Genomic DNA, 25,661 nt, shown 5'->3' with positions numbered 1-25,661 from the left:
CTCAATGATTTGGAAACTGAGGGTCACTGGGTTTGGGTGAATAACCAGCCAGTTAACCATTCAGTAAAGTAAGATCTTTTTATTGACAACAAATAATTTGCATTAAAACTAGCAATAAATGAAGGTTTTTTTCTGCAGATTCTGGATGAAACGTAAGAATGATATCAGTGAGCCGGATAACTGGACTAAAGTTCATCCAGACGGTGAAGATTGTGCTAGTCTGGGACATATAAATGGAGAGACAGATTTCTGGATGGATGCTTACTGTTTTGAAGAGAAAAGATTTGTGTGTGAAGCTGCTGCAGCTGTTTAATTCATCACTCTTCAATAGATCTTTCTCGCATTTAAAAATATTTAATTTGCTCACGATTATTCAAAACCAACTTCATTAGAGCTTGAAGATACATTTTGAAGAATTAAGTGTACTTAATACTTTTCCCCCGATTTTCTTCATGTTTTGTTGCTTATTTAGCCAAACTGGATTACTATACAAGATAATCTTGGCTAAGTTCAGCAAATGCTTTGTATTAAATGTAAGACTTACTATTTTACATTATGATTTAAATTGCAAAAACAAGTGTCCGCTTTTAACACTTGTTTTTTTTTTTTTTTTTTTTTTTTTCACATCCAGAGTTTCCAAGTTGGGGGCATCTGCATTTTTGGTACATTTATTGAAATTAAATGTTTTTGTTGTTGCTAATTTACAATAAAACTACTTTGGAATCTAGTAATTTTTTAAAATTTACTTTTTTTAAATTTACTTAGTATCTGCTAAATGCATGTAAATATGGTTCTTGTACCTTGATATTTGTCTATGAATTATAGCTGCAATACATTTTTTATTAAAATTGATTTCCCCAAACCACTAAAATATCAACAACATTCAATTAACAAACGGAAGCCAATGTAGGGACATATAAAATAAATTTTATTATCCATTTTTCTGAATTTCTACACTGTAGTGGCTTCTATATAGACACCATCATCAGGAAAGACTGCTGGACACCGACGCAACATAACATCTGTCTGCTGTGTGTCCGAGCTTCAATATATAATTATTGTATGAAAAAAAAGAAAAAAAAGAAACTTAGTTTAGTCTCTCTTTCGTTCGTTTACACTCAACATAAAAATGTGGCCCATGGCAGAGAGAGCATGAGGGAGTCTGTTCAGGGCTGGGCACCGGTGGCTGCAGGAACCTGTGTGGCTAGAGCACTGGGAGAGGAGATGACAGGAGAACCTGCGATGTTGGCCATCGGCTGGGACGAGGACATGGATGTGATGCCTCCTACAGGAAAACAGACACAATGGTTTGTCAGAATTAGTGAACTCAACTACCGTATTTTCCGGACTATAAGTCGCACTTTTTTTTCATAGTTTGGCTGGTCCTGCAACTTATAGTCAGGTGCGACTTATTTATCAAATTTAATTTGACACAAACCAAGAGAAAACATTACCTACAGCCGCGAGAGGGCTGCTCAGTGTTCCTGTAGCATATACTTGATATCATAGAGCGCCCTCTCGCGGCTGTAGACGGTAATGTTTCTCTTGGTTCTTGGTTCTAAATAAATGCGACTTATATGTTTTTTTCCTCATCATGACGTATTTTTGGACTGATGCGACTTATACTCAGGTGCGACTTATAGTCTGAAAAATAGGGTACATGAAAGTTCACTCAGAAAGCACATAACTGACCTGTGATCATACTGGACGTGCTAACTGGAGTGGAGCCAGTGGACAGTCCTGAAGTGGAGCCCATCCTCGCCTGCTCCTTCACAATGGGATCTGATACATGACGTGACATTATGAAATTAATTATATACAGTCATGAAATTCATGTTGCACAACTAGGGCCTTATGAATTCTGCAAAATAGAAAATGCGAATCACGTTTTTTTTTTTTTTTTTATGAGCATTTCACTGTTTCATTTGATAAAAAATACCATCATATCATATAAACACAGAAACTTGAGTCTCAACAGAAACCTTTCAATACAAATTTCGGCCTACCTTACAGAAATTGTGACAAAAATGTAGTAATATGAATTTTATGATAAATTTATTAAAACATGGAGATGTACAACATCTTTTTTGTTCTGCAGCACTTTATTTGCAAAATAATAAAAATAACTATATATTTTTTTATCTGATAAAAGATTCAGTTGTTAATGATTTTTGTTTGTTTTTTTAATTTATATAAAATTACAATTAAAGTTTAAAGTTCAATTATCATATTTAAGTTTCATGAAGTCACCTGATTAGACATTTTTTATTATTAAAAATTAATTCAAACATTAAAAAAAATGAATTTGGGAACAGATAAAGACAAACTATTTCATCAACTGTTGTGAAATTGTGCAAGTTTCCAGATTTCAATTAATTCCACATGATTTTTAATTAAAAAAATGGAATCCTGAAAAATTACAACAGGAAATTTGGAAAATATAAAATGCCAGAGAGCAGACACTCACAGAAGTACGGGTGCTCCATGGCCTCACGTGCGGTGAGACGAGCTTGGTGATCGTAGCGCAACAGTTTGTCCAGGAAGTCCAGAGCTTCGGTACTGACCAGGTGCTGGTTCTCACTGTGCACAAACCGTTCCCACCTTTTCCGGGAATGTCTGGTGAAAGAAGTGGCCGAATGAAAGAGATAAAAATCGAATTGCAGTTAAAAAGTATTACATGCATACAAACAATTCCAAATCTCAGTGTACCTTCCCAAAATGTCATTGAACCGTGGGTCAAGCTCAATGTTGTACTTGTCGATGTAGTCGTACAGGTCTTCTGTGCCCAGAACTTTAGCAATCCGTACAAGCTGGAAAGAGGCAGAACTGGTTAAAAACAGCAGAGGGCAGCAGCCACCACTCGACAAAGATCAAACCAGCTGAACAGAGAGATGCAGTCGTGATGGATTTTTGTAGGCCAGCCCAGAAATTAGCATCATCCTGGTTCCCTCCACAAAAGCCCAATAAGAGACTAACAGAATCTGATCTTACATTCTGTGATTCAGCCACAAAACTGGTCACTATAAAACAGCATGGCAACAGTAAATATTTGAAAAGCATAAAAGCAGCAGGTCTCACCTGATCATAGTTGTCATGTCCATGGAAAAAGGGCTCTTTCCGGAAGATCATACTCGCCAACATGCAGCCTAAGCTCCACATGTCTAAACTGTAGTCATACATCTGTGGGACAAAAGCAACGTGAGCTTCAAAAGAGCAGCAAACTTGCCAAAAACTAAATGTTGCACTGCTTCTGTATGAGCATTTTTATTCAACAGATGCTTGAGCAGATGCTTTTGATGCTCAAGCAACAAACCAAGCAAAAACTGTTTGTTTCCCTGCATCTAGTTTCCCGTGTCAGTCTCACCTGATAGTCCACAAGCAGTTCAGGTCCTTTGAAATATCGAGACGCCACCCTGACGTTGTACTCCTGACTAGGGTGATAAAACTCTGCTAAGCCCCAGTCTATCAGACGCAGCTAAAACACAAAACACACACAAACAGACAAGATTCAAATGTCAATTCAGTCAATGTAAGCGAGCTCATCAATATTAATCATTACTCAAATGAATGGGCAGTACCTTTCTGTGTTCGTGGTCGATCATTACGTTGTGTGGCTTCACATCTCTGTGCATAATTCCCATACTGTGGCAGTAATCCAGAGCCTGAGAGCGACGGAGAGACACACTTAGAACTGGACAACATTACAAAGACCTGATTCAAATCATAAATGTAAATAAAAAAAATTATGTAGCTGATTAAATATTTCAATATTAAAACCATTTAGAATATTTTCTAGCACAACAAAGAAAAATTTATTTTCTACAGAATTCAATGGATCCATTTAAGAATGCATATTAAAATATTTGAGATTATTAATAGAATCTTTTAATATTATCTTGTAAATTACCCAAAAAGAAGATGGTATGCTTATAAGTATACTGACTATAACAAATCAGAATTTCATGAACAATATGGCTGTGGAGTATTTGAAGCTGACTTATAGGTGAAGTGTGCAACATATGGGCAACTATTAGCACCAAAGAAAAACTCAGAAAGTGTGCCAATACATAAGTTTGAGATTCCCTGTTGTTGGCTGATGAGAGGAGAGCTTGAAACGCATTTGAAAAATACAGGTAAAAATGGTATAAACAAACAAAAAAATAGGTACAGACTTGTGATACTTTAAGACTATATCAGAAGGAACTTACCTTTAGGATCTCATACATGTAGAACCGAATGTCGTAGTCTGATAGCGTTTGATACAATTGCTGCATGACAGAAGAGAGTGCTTGAGTTTTTTCTTGTGTGTTAGATTTAGTTGAGGTGGCAGAAATGATTTGGCAGGTCTGAGAAGTGATTTACCTTGAAATCTGTGTTGTTCACATGTTCAAAAACCAGAGCTGGGGTTCGAGACTTCAGGGAGATACACAACAGACTTCAGTTAGAGACACATTTGAAACATACTCTACAAGTGAATGCATGTAATGCTACATGCCAACATCATCTTCAAGAAAGACAACTGACCACGGGATCCTTGACAATGTCTAGAAGTGAGATGATGTTGGGGCCGCCTCTCAAATTTTCCAAAATTTTAATTTCCCGCTTGATTTTCTTCTTCTTTACTGGCTACATATGGATAAAAAGACAAAAACACAACACAAGACAACATATAACAGCATTTGCAAGTTCTTCCAATCATTTGTGATTGGTTAAGTTTTTGTTTTTTGTTTTCTATAAAAAATATTTTCTATATTCTTTAGAATTTAACTTTATTTTAAAATATAGATTACAAATGTAAGAAATCTATTAAATTTAAGCTTGAATATAAAAATAAGACAAAATTAAGAGAATATCTGAAATTATTTTATACATGCAAACATGCATACAGTGTTTCTGCTACATTCATTCTGCCATGAATAATCTCAGCCACAGCTTCAGTAATCACTTACAACAGAGTCACAGTCACACACTGGAAAATACTTGGGCTGCAATAACACATTGACCAAATCGATCATGTCGATTACAAAAATAACTCTTGCATTCTCAACAAAACTGCCACCTGCCCTGAATAACAGACCCGCAACACTTCATATAATTTATATGCCATGCTGAAACAAACGGCCTTAAAAACACTCAGTTACAAAATATTTGAAGTCATTGCTGGTTCTTTAAAATATATGAAGCATAAACGTGCGCATGCCTAAATTGCTAGTTGATTCCTCTTTCACATCCCCTTAAAATTACGTCAAAATCCCATCTTGACAATCATTCTGATAAACGGTCTTAACTGAACGAAAACAGCTGAGAAAGAAACCAGATGTGTACCACTGGATCTGTGCATCAGGTCTCAAAGAGACAACAGCCTATAAATACCTGCAGCTGTCTGTATCATTAATACGAATTAAACAACGAATCAATTTATCTATGCTTGTAATTTAAAAACCATAACATTTAGGTGAATATACGGTCTTTCTTTCCGTGGCAGTTTAAACTTTTGACAGAGAAGGTTGGTTGTTTGAATTTTTCAGTTCCTCAGAAAAGTGGCCTGTGTGTGCGCCCCTTCATTGGGGAAGTAGAAAAAGTTGGAAAAAGCTGAACAAAAAGTGTAAAAGAAACACTGTAAATTCACATAGGGTTGCACGATTAATTGAATGCAATTGTCATGCGCATTTTTTTAGTAAAGCCGGTTCTGTGATCAGCAGTAAATCATCATCACATGCATTCAGAGGGAGCAGCATTTACTACACAGAGCCGTTGTTCACTGACAAGTTACGCTAAAAAGGGCAATTTTATTGTGCTATTATGAAATCGAAGAAATAATTTGCTATAATGTGACAGCTGTTTGCATAGTTTCTCAGTGAACTACGGCTCTGTGTAGTAAATTCATCTGAAAGCATGTGAAAATACCACATTTAATAAAAATGTTTACTCCAAACTCACTTCACAACATCAGTCGAGTTTGAAATAAATCCTTCTGTGAGATGATGTGGCTTCTTACACAGAATAAGGCACGCAACATATTCCATAGTATTAAGTACTAAGCAGTGTAAAAGGCATTCGATTATATGTATACTTTATTTTAATGAAAATAATAATGATAATAACTCAGGTAAACCATATATTTTCATAATGGTGTGTTTTATTAGTCCCTCTGAATCAATAAAAGCAGCTAAATCTTCTGTCTTCTGCCTTTGGATGGAGATTTACTGCCGATCACAGAACTGTGCTTCACTGAAAGACGTATAACAATCGCAGCTTCTGATGAATCACGATTTCGATTCCATTTCGATTTAAAAAAAAGTGAAAGTGACAGTGAAAGTGACGTGACATTCAGCCAAGTATGGTGACCCATACTCAGAATTTGTGCTCTGCATTTAACCCATCCGAAGTGCACACACTCAGAGCAGTGAACAAACACACACACTGTGAACACACACCCGGAGCAGTGGGCAGCCATTTATGCTGCGGCGCCCGGGGAGCAGTTGGGGGTTCGATGCCTTGCTCAAGGGCACCTAAGTCGTGGTATTGAAGGTGGAGAGAGAACTGTACATGCACTACCCCCACCCACAATTCCGTCCGGCCCGAGACTCGAACTCACAACCCTTAGATTGGGAGTCCGACTCTCTAACCATTAGGCCACGACTTCCCACGTTTATCATGCAGCCCTACATATAAACATAAATAAATCCAACATTTTGGGGCTGTCATGAAAAGTGGGTTATGGGATTATAAATTTATTTTTTCACAACCAACCACTGATTACATCAGAACATTATTTTTATTTTATTACATTATTTTACGATAATGGGTTTGAAAAAGAACAGCTGTGAGAAATGACAAGCCAGACTCAAACTTTAACCACTACAAGCACAACTACTTCATTGCTCCATTCAGATTTTTTCATGTAATCAAACTCAATTTTGATTTTACATTGTCTTGCAGTACAGATGAATTTGACGAGAAGACATCCAATCTGACTGCGTCTAGACTCAATCTTCCTTCAGTCTCTATGCAGGGGAAGTTCATTGCACACAACTGGCTACCTTACAGGACAACGCTGCTAATCTTCAAAACTATTTATCACTTAGCTTTTAAAGAAGCTCTCAGCTCACCGGGTGTTATCGCTAGAACCTAGAGCTTTCTCTGGTTAACAGGAGGAGGGGGTGAGGAAAGAATTTGCCAGGCGCCCGTTCATCTGAACACCGGCCAGCAGCTTCTGGTTTCGATACCATCCACTGCCTACCATAACATAAACAGGCTTATCTCGGCAGACGTTTTCGTCAACTACTCTGAAAATGAGAAGCTGGAGAGGATTGTGAATTCCAAGAGTTTTCACCGTTCCACTAAACCCAATCTGACTTGACCAAGGGCTGGTCAGTACACTGTTAAACCTGTCTGGAACAACAACGTTCCTCACCTTGAGTATTTTGACGACTACTTTCTCATTGTTTGTGATGTTGATGGCTTCAAACACCTCGCTGTACTTTCCTCGGCCTAGTTTCCGCACCAGCTGGTAGTCATCTTGATTCCTGTTGACAAGTCCGACAGCTGTTATTACAAGTGCAAATGAAACGCCAGTCCAGACAAATACAGACATCAGCACTGTAGCCCTGCAGAGAAGTATTTCACACTATGTTCTGTGATGCCTGCAAATAATCCTGGGACTATGAATGAAAACTAACAAGATATTTCATCATTAAAACAAAGTTTTCAAACTTAATGAATCAAATGCCATTAGTTTGCTATTACAGTGGTTTTAATGAACAATAAGGCCCTCACGGCCCCTGTGATCTGTTCAATTCTGTTGCATTGAATTAAGATTGAAACTGGCCTAAACCTAATCGAGAACAGGCAATTCCAGGTTTTAGTTTCAATAGTCCATAGAAAAAGCTCTAATAAAATGATGGTCTCAGGGATATGTTATTTAGATGACCTACTACTGAACATGATACGAATGCGTGTACATTAATAAATAAAAGTACTGATACAAGGCTCTGGACAATATTATAAGGTATTGAGATATTGTATTATATTGTAATACTGGCACAATCATACCCCTTTTTGATCCTGCAATTTGTGAAGCTGTTACACTGAATTATTCAACAGAGAAAAAAGAACAATTCATTTACAAATCAGACATCAATATGGCTTGTGAGCAAACCTTAAAAAAGACATGAGCCTAACTAGAAAAATGCATACCGTATTTTTCGGACTGTAAGTCGCACCTGAGTATAAGTCGCATCAGTCCAAAAATACGTCATGATGAGGAAAAAAAGTATAAGTCTCACTGGACTATAAGTCGCATTTATTTAGAACCAAGAACCAAGAGAAAAAATTACCGTCTCCAGCCGCGAAAGGGCGCTCAATGTTTTCAATGTAGACTACAGGACCACTGAGCAGCATAGAGCGCCCTCTCACAGCTGTAGATGGTAATGTTTTCTTTTGGTTCATTTCTCTCAGTTCATGTCAAATTAATTTTGATAAATAAGTCGCACCTGACTATAGGTTGCAGGGCCAGCCAAACTATGAAAAAAAAAGTGTGACTTATAGTCCAGAAAATACAGTACTTGTGTTAAAAAAGGTTGCGGTTGGTAAGATTTTTTTAACGTCTTTTTTAAGTCTCTTATGCTTATTAAGACTACATTTATTTGATTGCAAATACACTAAAAAAACAGTAATATTGTGAAATAATATTACAATTTAAAATAAGTGTTTTCTATTTGAAAATATTTTAAAATGTAATTTATTCCGGTGAGGCAAAGTTGAATTTTCAGTATCATTACTCCAGTCTTCAAACAATCATTCAGAAATCATTCTAATATGCAGATTTGCAGCTCAAGAAACATTTCTTATTATTATCACCATCACCAATTTAGAAATTTGCTTAATAGTTTTGTGGATAAATTTTCCTTCAGAACTCTCAGATGACTAGAAAGTTAAAGAGAACAGCATTTATTTGAAATAGAAATCTTTTGTAAGATTCTAAATGTTTTTACTGTCACTTCCAATCAGTTAAAATAATCTCTTTTTAAAAAAAAAAAGTCCTGACCCCAAACTTCTGAAAAACAGAGTATATTCATCATAGAATGTTCCTGACTTCCTCAGTCCTGAAAACACATTTTAAATGTACACAGATATTTCCAGATTTTCTATGACTGTTAACCCTGTAAAGGCTGGTTCACACGGGACGATTTTAAAATTGTCGGCCGATTTTCCAAACCTGAGAGACCCCACACACGGCGATAAAAAATCACGGGTCTAACAGTTTTGGTCGTTCAGTGTGTGGTATGCAGCCACACGGCAATATCAACACATCACACACGAACAGATTTGACTCCCGAGCATTCCCAGGTAAGACAGGAAATCTCGCAAAATCCCTCGAGATCAAACGTGACTTCAGAGTAAACAATCATGGCGGACCAAGAGGATGTAGTGGCCATAGTTTGTGCTTTGTTTTTAACGGAAATAAAACATAAGAAAAACAAGAAAAGGCGATGGTCAAAGAGGTGGAGACAACGCGAGCATGGACTATACTTGCTATATCATAATGTGGAGATAAGTTGTTGTTTTCTCTCATAGAAATGTTGTTACGTACTACACAGATTAATTACCGTTGAAATAAACGTTCATATATTCGTTTCCATGTACTCTGGTGGACTGCAGTTGTGGATGTAGTTATGCCCATCGACTTATTTGTATTTGTTATATTATATACGCCGGCTGTTTTGTACTTCCTCACCGCCTCGTCACCTCGCTTTCTGATTGGCTACACGCCACAGTCCACAGGCTGCGTGATTGTTTGTCCTCGGGGGACACCACACACGAGAAGAAATCGGGCCAAATAAATCCAACATGTTGGATATCCCCGATTTGAGATCGGAGCGGTCCCGACATTCTTCTGAGCAGAGGAGAGCAGTCTTAACACACCACACATGGCAGGAATATTTGATCAGATTATTTTACGATAATCGGAGCATCCTAAGATTGTCGGAAGGGGTGAATCGGGGCTAAAATCGGCCTAATTATCCTGCCGTGTGAACCAGCCTTAATTTTTGTGATCTTCAACCATCCAGTCAACATTTATTTTTACATAAAAAAATAAAATAAAATAAAAATCATAGCCTGCTGTCGTCATCAAATGCTGAAACAATTCATTTAGTCCCTCACCCCCACTCTACGACGTGAGATTCATAGTCCCAGTACTCCCGCGGCCTCTGTGTGTTGACGTCTGGATAAACACGGGATCGACTCGTGGCTGGCCCGGACATGATCTGGACGTGTGGCTGCTCCTGTCAGGGCTGTGAACACACACACACACACAAAAAAACAATCAATACAGGGACAGCACAATCAGGCCAATGTGCTTCCATAAAATTGACTGCAATAAAAGACTTGGGGCCTGAAATCGGTGGCCTCATTAGCACATAGACTTACTAAAGAATTAAAAGAAAAACAAATCTACCACTGGGATGTTTGGCTTTAAAGGTCCCCAGCCACGACACGGACCCCTGACTGTCTGAGAAATAGGATTAAGGTTCTGAATCTTTGCCCAGATAGAGGAAAGTTTTAATCTAGATGCAAGCAGACCAAGGAAGACTTGACCAATGCGGTCCAAAAGATGTCAGCACTTTCTCCCAGGGCTGAAAAACACACAAGATGGCTTAAGGACACAATAGTGCTTTTCTCTGTGGCTTTTATATATATTTTAATTTGCTTAAGAGTTTTATACTCTACATACAACATGAAATGCTAAACATAACTGGAAACGAGCTCCGGGTGGTTACTAGACCCATAACCAGTCTTGCTTTCAAAGTTGAATAATCCAATCAGAGTAATTTCCCACCCAACCCTGCCTCTTTTACACCAGCTGACCTACCTGATACAGAGTTTGTCAATGTATAGCAAAAATCACCAAGAAGACACCAGGGCTCTGCAAAAATGGTATGCAAGCTCTGAATTCGTCTTATAACATTTGAAAACAGGAACCTCCTGGTTAAACGAACCATTACGATACAGTACTGCAATCGGTGCTGTAACGGAGAATGGTCTGCAGGACCCAAGTGTGATTAGATTTCATCTATGTCTGTTTGACTCTAATTTACTTTAACTGGTGAAATGGAAATTAAGTCATCCTTATTCCACCCAAATTCCATTGTGAAATCATGTTGGAGACCATTTAGACCAGAATCTGCTTAAAAACATTTGGTTCCCTCACATAAAAGTTGTGTTTTTTAAATTCATCCCCTTAAAAGCGTCAGCCTCTGCTACTTCAATATCTGAGTCACTTCAACAGCATTTTACTGATTCTTTTGAGAAAAACTATCATCATATCATATGCAAATATAAACTTAAAGGTCTTCACAGAAACAAGTAAAAATAAAAGTTTGGTTTAACTTGAAGTAACTGTGCCAGAAATATATGATTTTATGTAATGATAGCTCTTCTTCTACTATTATTATTATTAAAATTATTAAAAGGAATATTTACCAGAAAAAATTACCAAAATGTCTTTAGCAAAATATTGTTAATACACAGTAATTCTGAAAAACATTAAATATTAATGGATAAAAATAAAACATTTCATATGGCCCCAGCTTTACAACTACAGATTCAGAAGGACATCTCTGACAACTGCAGCACTTTTCTTACTGTTTTTAAGATCACACATTAAAGTGAAAATAATCAAACTTAAAAATGAAATGTCACGTTCCATCCATCTGATTTTTAGCATGTCTTACGTAAATCCTGCTCAAGTAATTCATCAGATAAAGGTCACATAAAACAATGAAATTATAAAATGAAGCCAGCCTTATTATCCTTGGTTTCTCCAGGACCAATTAATTAACTCACCAACTCGTCAGTTTTAAACATATGTAGTTTGGCACATCCCTTTGATGAATGCTCAAGTACTCACACAGGGATGCTGGTACACAAATACAATGATGCTAAATGGATTTCATGGTAGTCTACCATCAGAAACAACGGATAATTTTGTTTTTCCAGATGGGATTTTGGTTTGATCACCATTCCAAAGATTCCTTCCTGCCTCTCCCAACAAGCCACCTCAGAAGAACACTGAACCTGATATCACATGATTCACAAAGACTGTATTCACTAGCAGCCATTACTCGCATCTCAGACCAAAAATGACATGATCTAATCTACAGATGGATGAGGTCCAAATATGTAGACGCATTTGAACTCCTCAATGTGTCAAATGAGGTTTCAAAGAATACAGTGGACATTTAACCCTGACTTACCTTAAATGGTACTTGTGGGCAGCCTTTGGAAATCTTGTGAAGATTTTACACGAGGGTGATGCTCCAAACACCTGGAGGGCATAGCAAAACAAATAAGATTAAGGAGCGCCACTGACGTCAGTATCTGAGTTACACAAATGTTCATCTGTTGTGTGCAGCCAAACCTGGCCACTGGCAAACTCAAAGCAACATTTATGAACACACCAAGTGATGATGCAGTCAAAAACACAATCATAAACATTCATTAAGAAACATGCTTCCATTCTTAGCCTGTCAGATCCATGTCAATCTTTATCACTAGTGCATAGACAAAGATCAAAATGTATACCAATGATCTCACCAGGACGTAACACACGGTCATATCCAGAACTTTAAAATCAAATTTAAGACATTTTAAGACCTGCACAAATCAAATTAGTACTGTTTGTCCATATAGAACCCTTGCTGGATTTGATTTATGCACCAATTTATCAAAACACAAATTAGAGGTCAACTGATAATGTTTCTTCACTAGAATATTTAGCTTTACATCACTTGCTCACCATTTGATTCTCTGCAGTGAATGGGTGCCGTCAGAATAAGAGTCCAAAAAGCTAATAAAAACATCACACTAATCCACAAGTATTCCACACAACTCCAGTCTATCAATTAATATCTTATGAAATGAAAATCTCTGTGTTTATAATAAACAAATCCATCAAAAAAATTTTAACATCAAACTGTCCCTTCAACCCTCTACACGCACCTAGGCAATATAATCGCCATTGGCTAGTAATTTTTTTAGTTTACTCGCCAGTCTAATATATAGAGATGTTCCGATACCCTTTTTCTCTTCCTGATACCGATTCCAATACCTGGGCTCAGGGTATCGGCCGACACCGAGCACCGATCCGATACCTGGGTGTGTATCTGTATATACAGCTGTATATACTACTAGCCCTGTGTAAATTGCTAGAATGCATGGTGAACTACTGTATTCATTACAGTATTTTTATTATCTGAGAATTTGACAGTATTATTTATTTTCTTCATCGAGAAAGAACTTCAAATGCAGCCAAAAATCTAACACCGCAAACTAAAAGGTATTTTAGTTTTACAATGTAACTGTATAAAAAACTGCAACAATTAAGTCTAAGAATATAAAAAATGATATATTAATCAGATAATCTCTTTACATCAAAACAAGTAAAAAACAAGCAACCGTCTAGGCATAATTATTATTATTAATAGAGACGTATTATTATTACTAGATAGAGACATAGCTAAATCTACTGTAGGCTCCAACAGTAGCTTAATATATTGTCAATTTACTCATGTTAAATCAAACATTTATTTTAATGGGCTGCCATGAAGATCTTTGATTTTCTGCGTTTATGATATGACAGTTTTCTCAAATGAAACGGTAATTTCTCATGAAGTGACGTTTAAGCGTTTGTTTCCTCATATAGTGACACACAGCAGAGACTACAAAACAGCGAGCTCCCACGCATCTGCGCCCGTCACCCATAGAGGTGACATAAGCCCCTTTCACACTGCCATTCCGGCAAATACAGGGGTAAAGTGTTCCTGTAATTGTTCCCTGGTCGCTAGATTTGGCACTTTCACACTGCCAGTGATGACCCGGTATATGTGCGTGCTTTCACACACAACCCCTGAAGATCCCGTAACGACACGTGACATCAGCGCGTGACGTGTAATGTACGAGTCGACAACGCTTGGCACCTTATACTTTAACTGAAGCAAGCGAACGATCTCTGCGTCAGCGCGGAAAGTGAGGAACTAACTGATCTCTGCTTTATTACAGTTTGCACATATGTTTTCGTCGCGAATGTTGATCTTCCTTCAAAACAGCCGGTAAAAGAGTCGCGCGATAACGCGCGTCATCACTTCGATACCGAATTAGATCTGGCTTTTGTTCACACAGCGCTCGTTCCGGATCGATTACCGCAATGTTACTATGTCCCCGACCCGGGTTCGATTCGGTAATCAATTCCGGGACGTGGTTGCTTTCACACAGAAGGCGACCAGGCAATGTTACGGGAATATTGCGGGTCCGACGTGCAGTGTGAAAGGGGCTATACTCGGGAGTCGGTAACTACCTGGTACTACAGAGACATACTGCTAACCACTGATCTATAATATAGAAGCGGCTTCACTGTCTGTTGACAGTTTAGAACACGATGAGCGATCCAGTCATATATTGATCAGTGTTGCTAACGCTTCTTCATTTCTTCTTCACTGCTCTAAACAGGGGTTGCTTGTGGCAACACAGCACAACTTCCTGTGTTTGCAATGCATTCTGAGCAGCGAAGAAGAACCATGCAGTGGTTAGGCAAAGCTAGCGGTCATAACTAGGTCTTGTTTAAGAAAATGGTATCAGATCGGTATATGGGTTCATGTACTTGCCGATGTCAGAATTTGTTGTGGTATCAGAGATATTTCCGATACTAGTATCGGAATTAGGGATGGGCGTTTCCCGCAAATATCACATTTTAATATTTGAGCTCACAAAAAACGAATATTCGAATATTCATTTATTTAAATTAAGTTTAACGAGACAGACATTGTTTTTCAGCAACATTTATTGTTTCCGTCATTTTTAACAAGCTTAAACACAATAAGCTTGAACATTACACATCCTGTTTTGTAGCTGAAAACCTTTAACAATGCGTGCAAACAAACAAAAGTACAGATTAAAAGCAAAAAAAAAAAGGGAACAAAGAAAATACGTAAAGCAGCCTGCAGCAATTAGCCTATTCTAGAACGTAGCCTACACTTAACTTTGAAACTTTTAAACTGTCAGCAAATCTTTTTTGCTTTTTCTCTCTCTATTGTTTTACATGTTCTTGTTAATAAATAACATGATCGGGGGAAAGTCGGCTCATTAGTCTGTTAACAATATCCGGCCGCGGAGAAAACGCACAGACGTTGACGGGGACTCACAAATAACGGTGTGCTAAGAGACTAAGTTTGTGAAGCGCTTCGTGTTTTTGTTTCACCACTGAATGGGATCCTCATCTGGTGGAATACATGGCTCCAGAAAGAACTGTTCCCACTCGTCTCGGCTGGACTCTCTGTAATCATCGCTGAAGAACTGGCTCAGTCTTTTCCAACAAGTGGGCATTGCATCTTCTTCGTCGTTGGTGATGCACCCACTCGCATAAAGGAAAATGTTCTGATAATGTTCAAAAGTGTTTTTTTTTTTCTTACTTCTCTCCTGTTATCATCGAGAAACCTGAGATGTATTTGCCGAGGGTCTAGGGTAGACGCGAGAAGAAGAGTTTTCACTGCATTCTCCAAGTTAGCAGTGTTTAGCCGTTGCTTGAGAGATGCCGCAACAATGTTCTTGAATTCAGTCACTTACTGTGATTCTCCACGGCATATTTGAAGTACTGTAGAAGACCGCAGCCTTCTGCGTGCTCAAGTTCGTTATTTCCAATGTAGCGGTCAGCGCACTCATAATGGAAGCGACGCAGCCGTTTTTTTTTCCAGGAGCATCCGCACCGCATCGAGTTAAAAACATCTAAACTTTTTAGAATGCCGCAAGCGCACCGCGGGTCATGTGACAAGAACTAAACATTCAGCTTCACCCTTTCCCGTAACAATGTTGAAAGCTCAGCCAAGATGAAGGAACAGCTGATCATAGCTGTATATGGATTGCCATTTTGAAATAAATTTAATAGCAGAGCAACTGAAAGTGATTTTTTGTGCTGCAAATCCATTTATCCTTTGCTAAAATTTCCCCGTCTACATGGAGAGAGCGCGTCATTGTTGCGTAGCAACTGCAGACACCTCAGGTGCGCTTATGCCCGAGCGATTTGGAAAGAAGGAGAAAGCGTCACGAATAGCATTTTTTCACGCGTTTTAGGCACGATATGTGAATGGCCCCTTATTCATTCATTAGTTCTTTTTGCTTGCATACAATCTTCAAATATGGCGTGGAGAATCACAGAAAGTGACCAAATTAGGTTTTATTGCGAAAAATTTTTTCCGAAATTCGAATATAATTTTTATTTATCGAATAATTAGAGCAGAACGAATATTCGAATGTTCGACTATCCGTGCACACCCCTAATCTGAATCGGAACAACTCTACTAATATATTATTTCACACACACACACACACACACTCCAATCAGCTTATCTTTGTAAAACGGCACAGCTTCTTAAATCTTAACTTCTTAGTCAATCAAGCATTATATAATGGTTTTATGATAATTAAGCACAATTTAATGATATAACTTTAATGATTAGAACTAAAACTTGGTAACCATGTATGAATGCATATTTGTCATTTGACTGATGGTGATTCTTAAAATACTGTAAGACCATCTGGGTTTTTGTGTTCCTGAAAGAAAAAAAAAAATAGTAACAGATAATTATTATTAAAAGATAATACTACTAGTAGAAAATCTACTACCATACTAACAATATACAATGCACTATAGATTGTTAAGCTGCTGGGTTCATGAATATTAATCGTGTTGCCTGCATTTGGTCGAACTGATTTGCTAAAAATCAAAGCAGGGATGGTAATAGATCAGCGACAGCCAACGAAATTGCCATTTGCGCATTAGCTCCGCCCGCTACCGGAGAAACCGGCATATCTTCTGCTTGTTCTAAAAAGCTGAATAATTCCAAATGAACTCCATTATTGTGACAGGAGAATACAACAAAGAATATAGTTTACATGTAGTGCAGTGATTCACTCGCTCTCTTTGCATGTGTGAGAAACAGCGATATCCGCTAAGCGACAGCGAGTCATGTGGCTTCACACAGAGTTTACAGTGCATCAAATACAGGTGTGCTGGGCGTCCATTGAGATGAATTGAAACAGTACAGATTGCTTGATGGAGAGTGAAACTCTGAAGCGCTCAGTCAGTGTTCAGTGAGTGAAAAAATATATATGTGCAAAACATATAATAGCCTCGAACACACACACTGGCGAGTAAAATATAAGAGTTTATTAGCCAATGGCTAACAATAGACATCATTTAGTCATCATTTAGTTTTTAGTTTTGTTTAAGCGCTCCGCATGTTGGTGGAAGTTTGCCCAATTCAACAGGTTCACAAACATTTTGGGTGTCTGATACACCTTTTGACCAATGATTTTCCATGCCAAGGACATTTTACACAAGACTGCTTTCATAAAGACCAATTTCTAGCCTATTAAATATTTTAGAGCTGAAAAGAATTAGAAACACATACACTACTGAAACCTCAATGACTTTTTCATACCCTTAAATCACAATTTAGATTTTTCCAAGTATTCCATCACTGTTGGAAACGTCAGTGAATTTTCCTAATAACACAAGACAGTCTGAGTACCAATAACACTTATTCTGCCAGGAAAAAGCCTCCCATTGACTAGGTTTAAAATTTTGCCCACCGCAGACATGTTTCAAATGTGTCTACGATGCCTAATAACGCTGGTTAGATAGTTAGCTCACTAGGTTTTATAAATTATGTTTTGGGGTCAGAGCCTCCATTGATTAACCCATCAAACCAGTTCACCACCATCCAGAATTACACTACTGACACTATATATATATATATATATATATAAAAGGTTTTCCCACAATTAAACCTTTAACCTCAAATACAGTAAATTAATTTTGATGAAAATAATTTTAAAATCCTACTATATTCATCATTGAGCTGAACACATCAATTGCAGCCTCTTCAAAATACACACAATATCCAAACAGCGTGTTAAATATTTTTAAGCCTTTATGGAGGTTTCTGCGGATTTAGAATGGAATAAGAATATAGAAATAAGGACCAAACTCAGACATGGAGCTCAAACCTCCATTCAGATTAGGATGTTGTAGAGCATCAGTGAAGAGGGTGTTAGTTTAGCTGTCTAAATTGTACACATTCGTAATCACTCAGCTAGTTTATTTTCTACACTTAAGCACATTCACGGCAACATCTGAGCGTTAAACAAATAAAACACCATCAAATCATCGAGTTTATCTTATATATCATTAGCATATCATCACGTTAGCCACAGCAATGCTAACGTTCCATCATCTACAATAAACACATTTTCAAAGACACACGAGGGCATAACTCACAATAGCATACCCCCTTGCCTCCCTTAAAATGGTTTAAGGATCATGTATATGTTAAAAGTTGGTGTTGAAAGACACAAAGTGTTAATATAAAGGGCGGTTTGTATTACCTCTCAGCTCTGTGTTAATATGGCGGCGGCGAAGTTAGCGCGAGGAGACGCGACGCTCTTCCAGGCCTGCAGGGGGCGCGCATTAGCGGCGCGCTCACTGACACTGGCTTCCGGTCAAAACGGCCGCTTTGAGCCGTTGCCGTGATACGTCAACCTCAACGCGTCCGCCATGTTAGTGAGGGCAAGACTGCCTTAAAACAAATGAAAGTAAACGGGGGAGCTGCGGTTTTTACTGAATAAAAACACGATAACGTTCACATTTATCAACCGATTTCAGAGGTTTGTGATCTACGTGCAGTTAAAAAAACTTTGCCTCCAGTTATTTAGTTAGGTTTGGATAATTATTGATTGAAAGCTCACATTTGTCTCACTTGTTGATTTCGTTGATTTTTTCGGTTTACAAATCTGTTAATTTAGTATAACTGTAACATATTCATGTAATGTAATTTGAATGTACCTTGGAGATTGAAAATGTTTCTTTTTTGAGACCCAGAACAATAAAACCCACACAAGAGGTGGGAGTTCAAAAGAGGAATCTTTATATTACCAAACTGCAGGGAGGGGTAGAGTAGATATAAATCATGATCTGCAAGATTAACCACAATCTGAGGCATCGGAGCAAGTTCGCAAAACATTTGATTCAGATCGGGACTCCGAATCGCGTTTCACGAATCATTTTATCTGGGCTTCGGAGCGAGTTCGCAAAACATTTGATTCAGATCGGGACTCCTAAGCATATAGACAGTAAAGAAAACTCCTAAGCGCGTTTCGCGAATCATTTGATCTGGGCTTCGGAGCGAGTTCGCAAAACATTTGATTCACATAGGGACTCCGAAGCACGTTTCGCGAATAATTTCAGATAAGGCCTTTCAAGCGGATTTGGTTTCTATCATACTTGTCTAGATCAACGTTTAATAAAGAGAAAAGAGGTTTAGAGACAGATATTTGTTAATAGCCTGTCAGTAATCCCACAGTCCATAGCATCAGTAACTGTTTAATTTAGTAAGGGAAAATAAAACAAAGTGCTCAGACGCTCTGAGGTAGATTGAATGATTATTTTGTATTTAAAGTGGCCGCAAAGCAAACAAGCTTGTTGATCTCCTCCTGACTAACCACAAGGAGGGTAACGTTAGAAGTTAACCTCATTAAATATTGTTGTGGACAAAGTATTAAGATCCTTTACCTAATCATGTGTAAAAAATACTCTGATGCAGCAGAGTTTTTTTACAGTGCTTTATACATTATTAGGAGTAAGCGATCACAGGATTTGATTGTTTGATTCCTCTCACACAGACAATACAGTTATATGAGTGTTAATCTAAACTGTGTTTGAATATGAAGCACTTTTTGTGTGTGAAGACATTTGTGAATCAACCAATCAGCTGTCACTCGATTTCAGAGCGGCTAACTAGAATAAGTTAACAGCTACTTTTATTTTCAGTATAAATATGGAGTTGAACACAAGGCTTGATGAAAACTACTGTGATAAAGATAAAGCATATTTATAATCATCGAGGCTCCTGCAGACGTATGTTTTAGGAAGATTGTCCAGGGTTTATTTTTTACTCTTTTCTTTTATTCGCCACCGTTCAACTCGGACACTAACACAAGAGATTTTAATTTGATGAAGGTCATGGTGTTCTTCTTCACCGCAGAGAATGATGCTCTACCTCTTGTTTTCCAAATATCTGAACATCCTTAAATCGAGAAGCATTTACTGAAATATAAATGAGTTCATGTTTAAACAAGAACAAATATCTGTCAGCGGCTAAGAAAAACAATAGTTTTCACCTTTGGCAGAATTTTTTTTTCCATTTTAAGAATTAACCAATAAAAATCAAAAAATGAATATATTGAGTAGATATAAATATTAATATTTGAAGTCATTATGCATCTCCTGCAAATGTCTTGGTTTCACAAAGTTCATATATTAGCACTGGAATACAGAGTGTAATAATTTTTTCTTCCCCAGATTATTGATGATGTGAGGAAGCAGTGAGGAATCCGCTGTATAGTGATCATGCTCTCTGCCTTTAACCTCTCTGAATATATACGCCAATGAATCTAATTTAATATCAAGAATGAAGAGATCTGTAATATACTTGACTGTATGTAATGAGTAAATAAATTACTTAATGCAACATCCATTATTTATTTGCTGAGTTTAAGTTTTTTTTATGAATGATTATGTAATCTTTTATTATAAACATGAGTGCAGTATTATCATGTGAATCAACATTATTAGAAATGTCTGAATGAATCAGAATCAAACGATTAAGTGATTAATGCAGAGATTTTCTTCCTTAGTATTTCTGTCTTGTTTTCTGGTATAAATTAATGCTTTCAAACGATTAATCGCTTTAGAATATGAGCTGGGTCATTCTGTCGATTCATTCAGGGCTGCTCTGGGTTTAGTACAAACACAACATTAGTCTAGGGAGGTATAGTCTTGTCTCTTGGAAATGCAGAGAACAGCTTTCCTCAGCTTTCCTTAAACTGCGGTCAAGCCAGCCGCGCTTTGAAAATACACGGTCAAGCCAGCCGCACTTTTTTTTCCTTTGCGCGTGTAATCATGCACTTACGGTACGGGTGCTGAGAGCAGTCAAAATGCATGTAAAGAAGCAGTCGTACACACGTTTCCTTTATACTTTCGCTTATTTTAACTCATTATTGTATATAAACGTTTGTGTTGTACATAAATCATTTTAAATCGTTTATTAGAGATTATAAATTACAATATTAATGATTTTCAGTGTGTATATATATATATATATATATATATATATATATATATATATATATATATATATATATATATATATATGTGTGTGTATATATATATATATATATATATACACACACATATATTTATATATATATATATATATATATATATATATATATATATATATATATATATATATATATATATATATATATATATATATATATAATGCATTCTACCAATTGCACTGTCCCAGTTTCCTACACAAAGAAGTGTTCCTTTATATGTTAGTTCATTCTTTCATATCATATGCATTCAGAATGACCCTGACTATCACTGTATTCATTTTCAAAGCATTTTAATGTATAGTTGTGGAGAAAGCTAAAAGCAAAATCACCCCAAATAAAAAATGCATCCGAGAAATTGCAGTGTGTCCCATATTTCAACATTCATAAAAAAGGTTGCTTTATAGGTTAGCTCATTCTTTCAAATCATATGTATTCAGAGTGATCCTGACTACCACTGTATTAATATTCGAGGCATTTTACTGTATAGTTTTGGAGAAAACGAAAAGCAAATTCACCCAAAACATCAAAATCCATTGTTGCACTTAAAATTTTTCCCATTTTCCAAAATTCATATAAAGTGTTCCTTTATAGGTTAGCTCATTCTTTTAATGTATATGTATTCAGAGTGACCCAGACTACCACTGTATTAATTATCAAGGCATTTTACTGTATAGTTTTGGAGAAAACTAAAAGCAAATTCACCCAAAACATCAAAATCCATTGTTGCACTTACACTTTTTCCCATTTTCCAAAATTCATATAAAGTGTTCCTTTATAGGTTAGCTCATTCTTTTAATGTATATGTATTCAGAGTGACCCAGACTACCACTGTATTAATTATCAAGGCATTTTACTGTATAGTTTTGGAGAAAACTAAAAGCAAATTCACCCAAAACATCAAAATCCATTGTTGCACTTACACTTTTTCCCATTTTCCAAAATTCATATAAAGTGTTCCTTTATAGGTTAGCTCATTCTTTTAATGTATATGTATTCAGAGTGACCCAGACTACCACTGTATTAATTATCAAGGGATTTTACTGTATAGTTTTGGAGAAAACTAAAAGCAAATTCCCGCAAAACATCAATCTCCATTGTTGCACTTACACTTTTTCCCATTTTCCAAAATTCATTATAAAGTGTTCCTTTATAGGTTAGCTCATTCTTTCAAGTCATATGTATTCAGAGTGTCCCCTACTATCACTGTATTAATATTCAAGGCATTTTACTGTATAGTTTTGGAGAAAACTAAAAGCAAATTCCCGCAAAACATCAATCTCCATTGTTGCACTTACACTTTTTCCCATTTTCCAAAATTCATATAAAGTGTTCCTTTATAGGTTAGCTCATTCTTTTAATGTATATGTATTCAGAGTGACCCAGACTACCACTGTATTAATAATCAAGGCATTTTACTGTATAGTTTTGGAGAAAACTAAAAGCAAATTCACCCAAAACATCAAATCCATTGTTGCACTTACACTTTTTCCCATTTTCCAAATTCATAAAAGGTGTTCCTTTATAGGTTAGCTCATTCTTTCAAGTCATATGTATTCAGAGTGACCCCTACTTTCACTTTATTAATATTCAAGGCATTTTACTGTATAGTTTTGGAGAAAACTAAAAGCAAATTCCCGCAAAACATCAATCTCCATTGTTGCACTTAAACTTTTTCCCATTTCAAAATTCATATAAAGTGTTCCTTTATAGGTTAGCTCATTATTTTAATGTATATGTATTCAGAGTGACCCAGACTACCACTGTATTAATTATCAAGGGATTTTACTGTATAGTTTTGGAGAAAACTAAAAGCAAATTCCCCGCAAAACATCAAAATCCATTGTTGCACACACTTTTTCCCATATTCCAAAATTCATAAAAGGTGTTCCTTTATAGGTTAGCTCATTCTTTCAAGTCATATGTATTCAGAGTGTCCCCTACTATCACTGTATTAATATTCAAGGCATTTTACTGTATAGTTTTGGAGAAAACTAAAGCAAATTCCCGCAAAACATCAATCTCCATTGTTGCACTTACACTTTTTCCCATTTTCCAAAATTCATATAAAGTGTTCCTTTATAGGTTAGCTCATTCTTTTAATGTATATGTATTCAGAGTGACCCCAGACTACCACTGTATTAACTATCAAGGCATTTTACTGTATAGTTTTGGAGAAAACTAAAAGCAAATTCACCCCAAAACATCAAAATCCATTGTTGCACTTAAACTTTTTCCCATTTTCAAAAATTCATATAAAGTGTTCCTTTATAGGTTAGCTCATTCTTTTAATGTATATGTATTCAGAGTGACCCAGACTACCACTGTAATAATTATCAAGGCATTTTACTGTATAGTTTTGGAGAAAACTAAAAGCAAATTCACCCAAAACATCAAAATCCATTGTTGCACACACTTTTTCCCATTTTCCCAAAATATATAAAAGGTGATCCTTTATAGGTTAGCTCATTCTTTCAAGTCATATGTATTCAGAGTGACCCCTACTTTCACTTTATTAATATTCAAGGCATTTTACTGTATAGTTTTGGAGAAAACTAAAAGCAAATTCCCGCAAAACATCAATCTCCATTGTTGCACTTACACTTTTTCCCATTTTCCAAAATTCATATAAAGTGTTCCTTTATAGGTTAGCTCATTCCTTTAATGTATATGTATTCAGAGTGACCCAGACTACACTGTATTACTATCAAGGCATTTTACTGTATAGTTTTGGAGAAAACTAAAAGCAAATTCACCCAAAACATCAAAATCCATTGTTGCACTTACACTTTTTCCCATTTTCAAAAAATTCATATAAAGTGTTCCTTTATAGGTTAGCTCATTCTTTTAATGTATATGTATTCAGAGTGACCCAGACTACCACTGTATTAATTATCAAGGCATTTTAATGTATAGTTTTGGAGAAAACTAAAGCAAATTCCCGCAAAACATCAATCCATTGTTGCACACTTACACTTTTTCCCATATTCCAAAATTCATATAAAGTGTTCCTTTATAGGTTAGCTCATTCTTTCAAGTCATATGTATTCAGAGTGTCCCCTACTATCACTGTAATTAATATTCAAGCCATTTTACTGTATAGTTTTGGAGAAACTAAAAGCAAATTCCCGCAAAACATCAATCTCCATTGTTGCACTTACACTTTTCCCCATTTTTCCAAAAATTCATATAAAGTGTTCCTTTATAGGTTTAGCTCATTCTTTTAATGTATATGTATTCAGAGTGGACCCAGACTACCACTGTATTAACTATCAAGGCATTTTACTGATATAGTTTTGGAGAAACTAAAGCAATTCCAACCCAAAACATCAAAATCCATTGTTGCACTTACACTTTTTTCCCATTTTTTCAAAAATTCATATAAAGTGTTCCTTTATAGGTTAGCTCATTCTTTTAATGTATATGTATTCAGAGTGACCCAGACTACCACTGTATTAATAATCAAGGCATTTTACTGTATAGTTTTGGAGAAAACTAAAAGCAAATTCACCCAAAACATCAAAATCCATTGTTGCACTTACACTTTTTCCCATTTTCCAAAATTCATAAAAGGTGTTCCTTTATAGGTTAGCTCATTCTTTCAAGTCATATGTATTCAGAGTGACCCCTACTATCACTGTATTAATATTCAAGGCATTTTACTGTATAGTTTTGGAGAAAACTAAAAGCAAATTCACGCAAAACATCAATCTCCATTGTTGCACTTAAACTTTTTCCCATTTTTCAAAATTCATATAAAAAGTGTTCCTTTATAGGTTAGCTCATTATTTTTAATGTATATGTATTCAGAGTGACCCAGACTACCACTGTATTAATTATCAAGGATTTTACTGTATAGTTTTGGAGAAAACTAAAAGCAAATTCCGCAAAAATCAAAATCCATTGTTGCACTTACACTTTTCCCATTTTCCAAAATTCATAAAGGTGTTCCTTTATAGGTTAGCTCATTCTTTCAAGTCATATGTATTCAGAGTGACCCCTACTATCACTGTATTAATATCAAGGCATTTTACTGTATAGTTTTGGAGAAAACTAAAAGCAAATTCACCCAAAACATCAATCTCCATTGTTGCACTTAAACTTTTCCCATTTTCAAAAATTCATAAAAGTGTTCCTTTATAGGTTAGCTCATTCTTTCAAGTCATATGTATTCAGAGTGACCACTACTATCACTGTATTAATATTTCAAGGCATTTTACTGTATAGTTTTGGAGAAAACTAAAAGCAAATTCACCCAAACATCAAAATCCATTGTTGCACTTACACTTTTTCCCATTTTCAAAATTCATATAAAGTGTTCCTTTATAGGTTAGCTCATTCTTTTAATGTATATGTATTCAGAGTGACCCAGACTACCACTGTATTAATTATCAAGGCATTTTTACTGTATAGTTTTGGAGAAAACT

At 36.3% G+C, this 25,661-nt stretch overlaps 1 protein-coding gene across 1 annotated transcript; it reads right to left on the bottom strand.

Moving 5' to 3' along the window:
* Window positions 1–907: 907 nt before the first annotated feature.
* LOC113062392 (casein kinase II subunit alpha-like) lies at window positions 908–18,568 on the bottom strand. Its single transcript, XM_026232218.1, has 14 exons — window positions 18,445–18,568; window positions 12,261–12,331; window positions 10,168–10,298; window positions 7,418–7,529; window positions 4,525–4,626; window positions 4,363–4,413; window positions 4,209–4,268; window positions 3,579–3,662; window positions 3,365–3,475; window positions 3,079–3,180; window positions 2,710–2,810; window positions 2,468–2,616; window positions 1,693–1,782; window positions 908–1,285 (listed from the first exon to the last, which is right to left on the bottom strand). The coding sequence occupies exons 3-14, from the start codon at window positions 10,266–10,268 to the stop codon at window positions 1,167–1,169; spliced, it is 1,182 nt and encodes a 393-aa protein (XP_026088003.1). The 5' UTR covers window positions 10,269–10,298; window positions 12,261–12,331; window positions 18,445–18,568; the 3' UTR covers window positions 908–1,166.
* Window positions 18,569–25,661: the final 7,093 nt, after the last annotated feature.

The sequence above is a fragment of the Carassius auratus genome, chromosome 44, assembly GCF_003368295.1.
Source record: "Carassius auratus strain Wakin chromosome 44, ASM336829v1, whole genome shotgun sequence".
Classification (NCBI taxonomy): Eukaryota; Metazoa; Chordata; class Actinopteri; order Cypriniformes; family Cyprinidae; genus Carassius; species Carassius auratus.
Note: the sequence above shows the minus strand (reverse complement) of the source record. Positions and strands in the feature narration are given on the sequence as shown.

What these genes read in the sequence shown, in the direction of transcription:
- LOC113062392 (XM_026232218.1), bottom strand. Translation starts at nt 10,268, where the DNA reads ATGTCCGGGCCAGCCACGAGTCGATCCCGTGTTTATCCAGACGTCAAC. An exon ending in ACATTGTCAAGGATCCCGTG is followed by an intron (nt 4,414 to 4,524) that starts GTCAGTTGTCTT and finishes ATCTCCCTGAAG; the next exon opens with TCTCGAACCCCAGCTCTGGT. An exon ending in CATGGAGCACCCGTACTTCT is followed by an intron (nt 1,783 to 2,467) that starts GTGAGTGTCTGC and finishes GTCATGTATCAG; the next exon opens with ATCCCATTGTGAAGGAGCAG.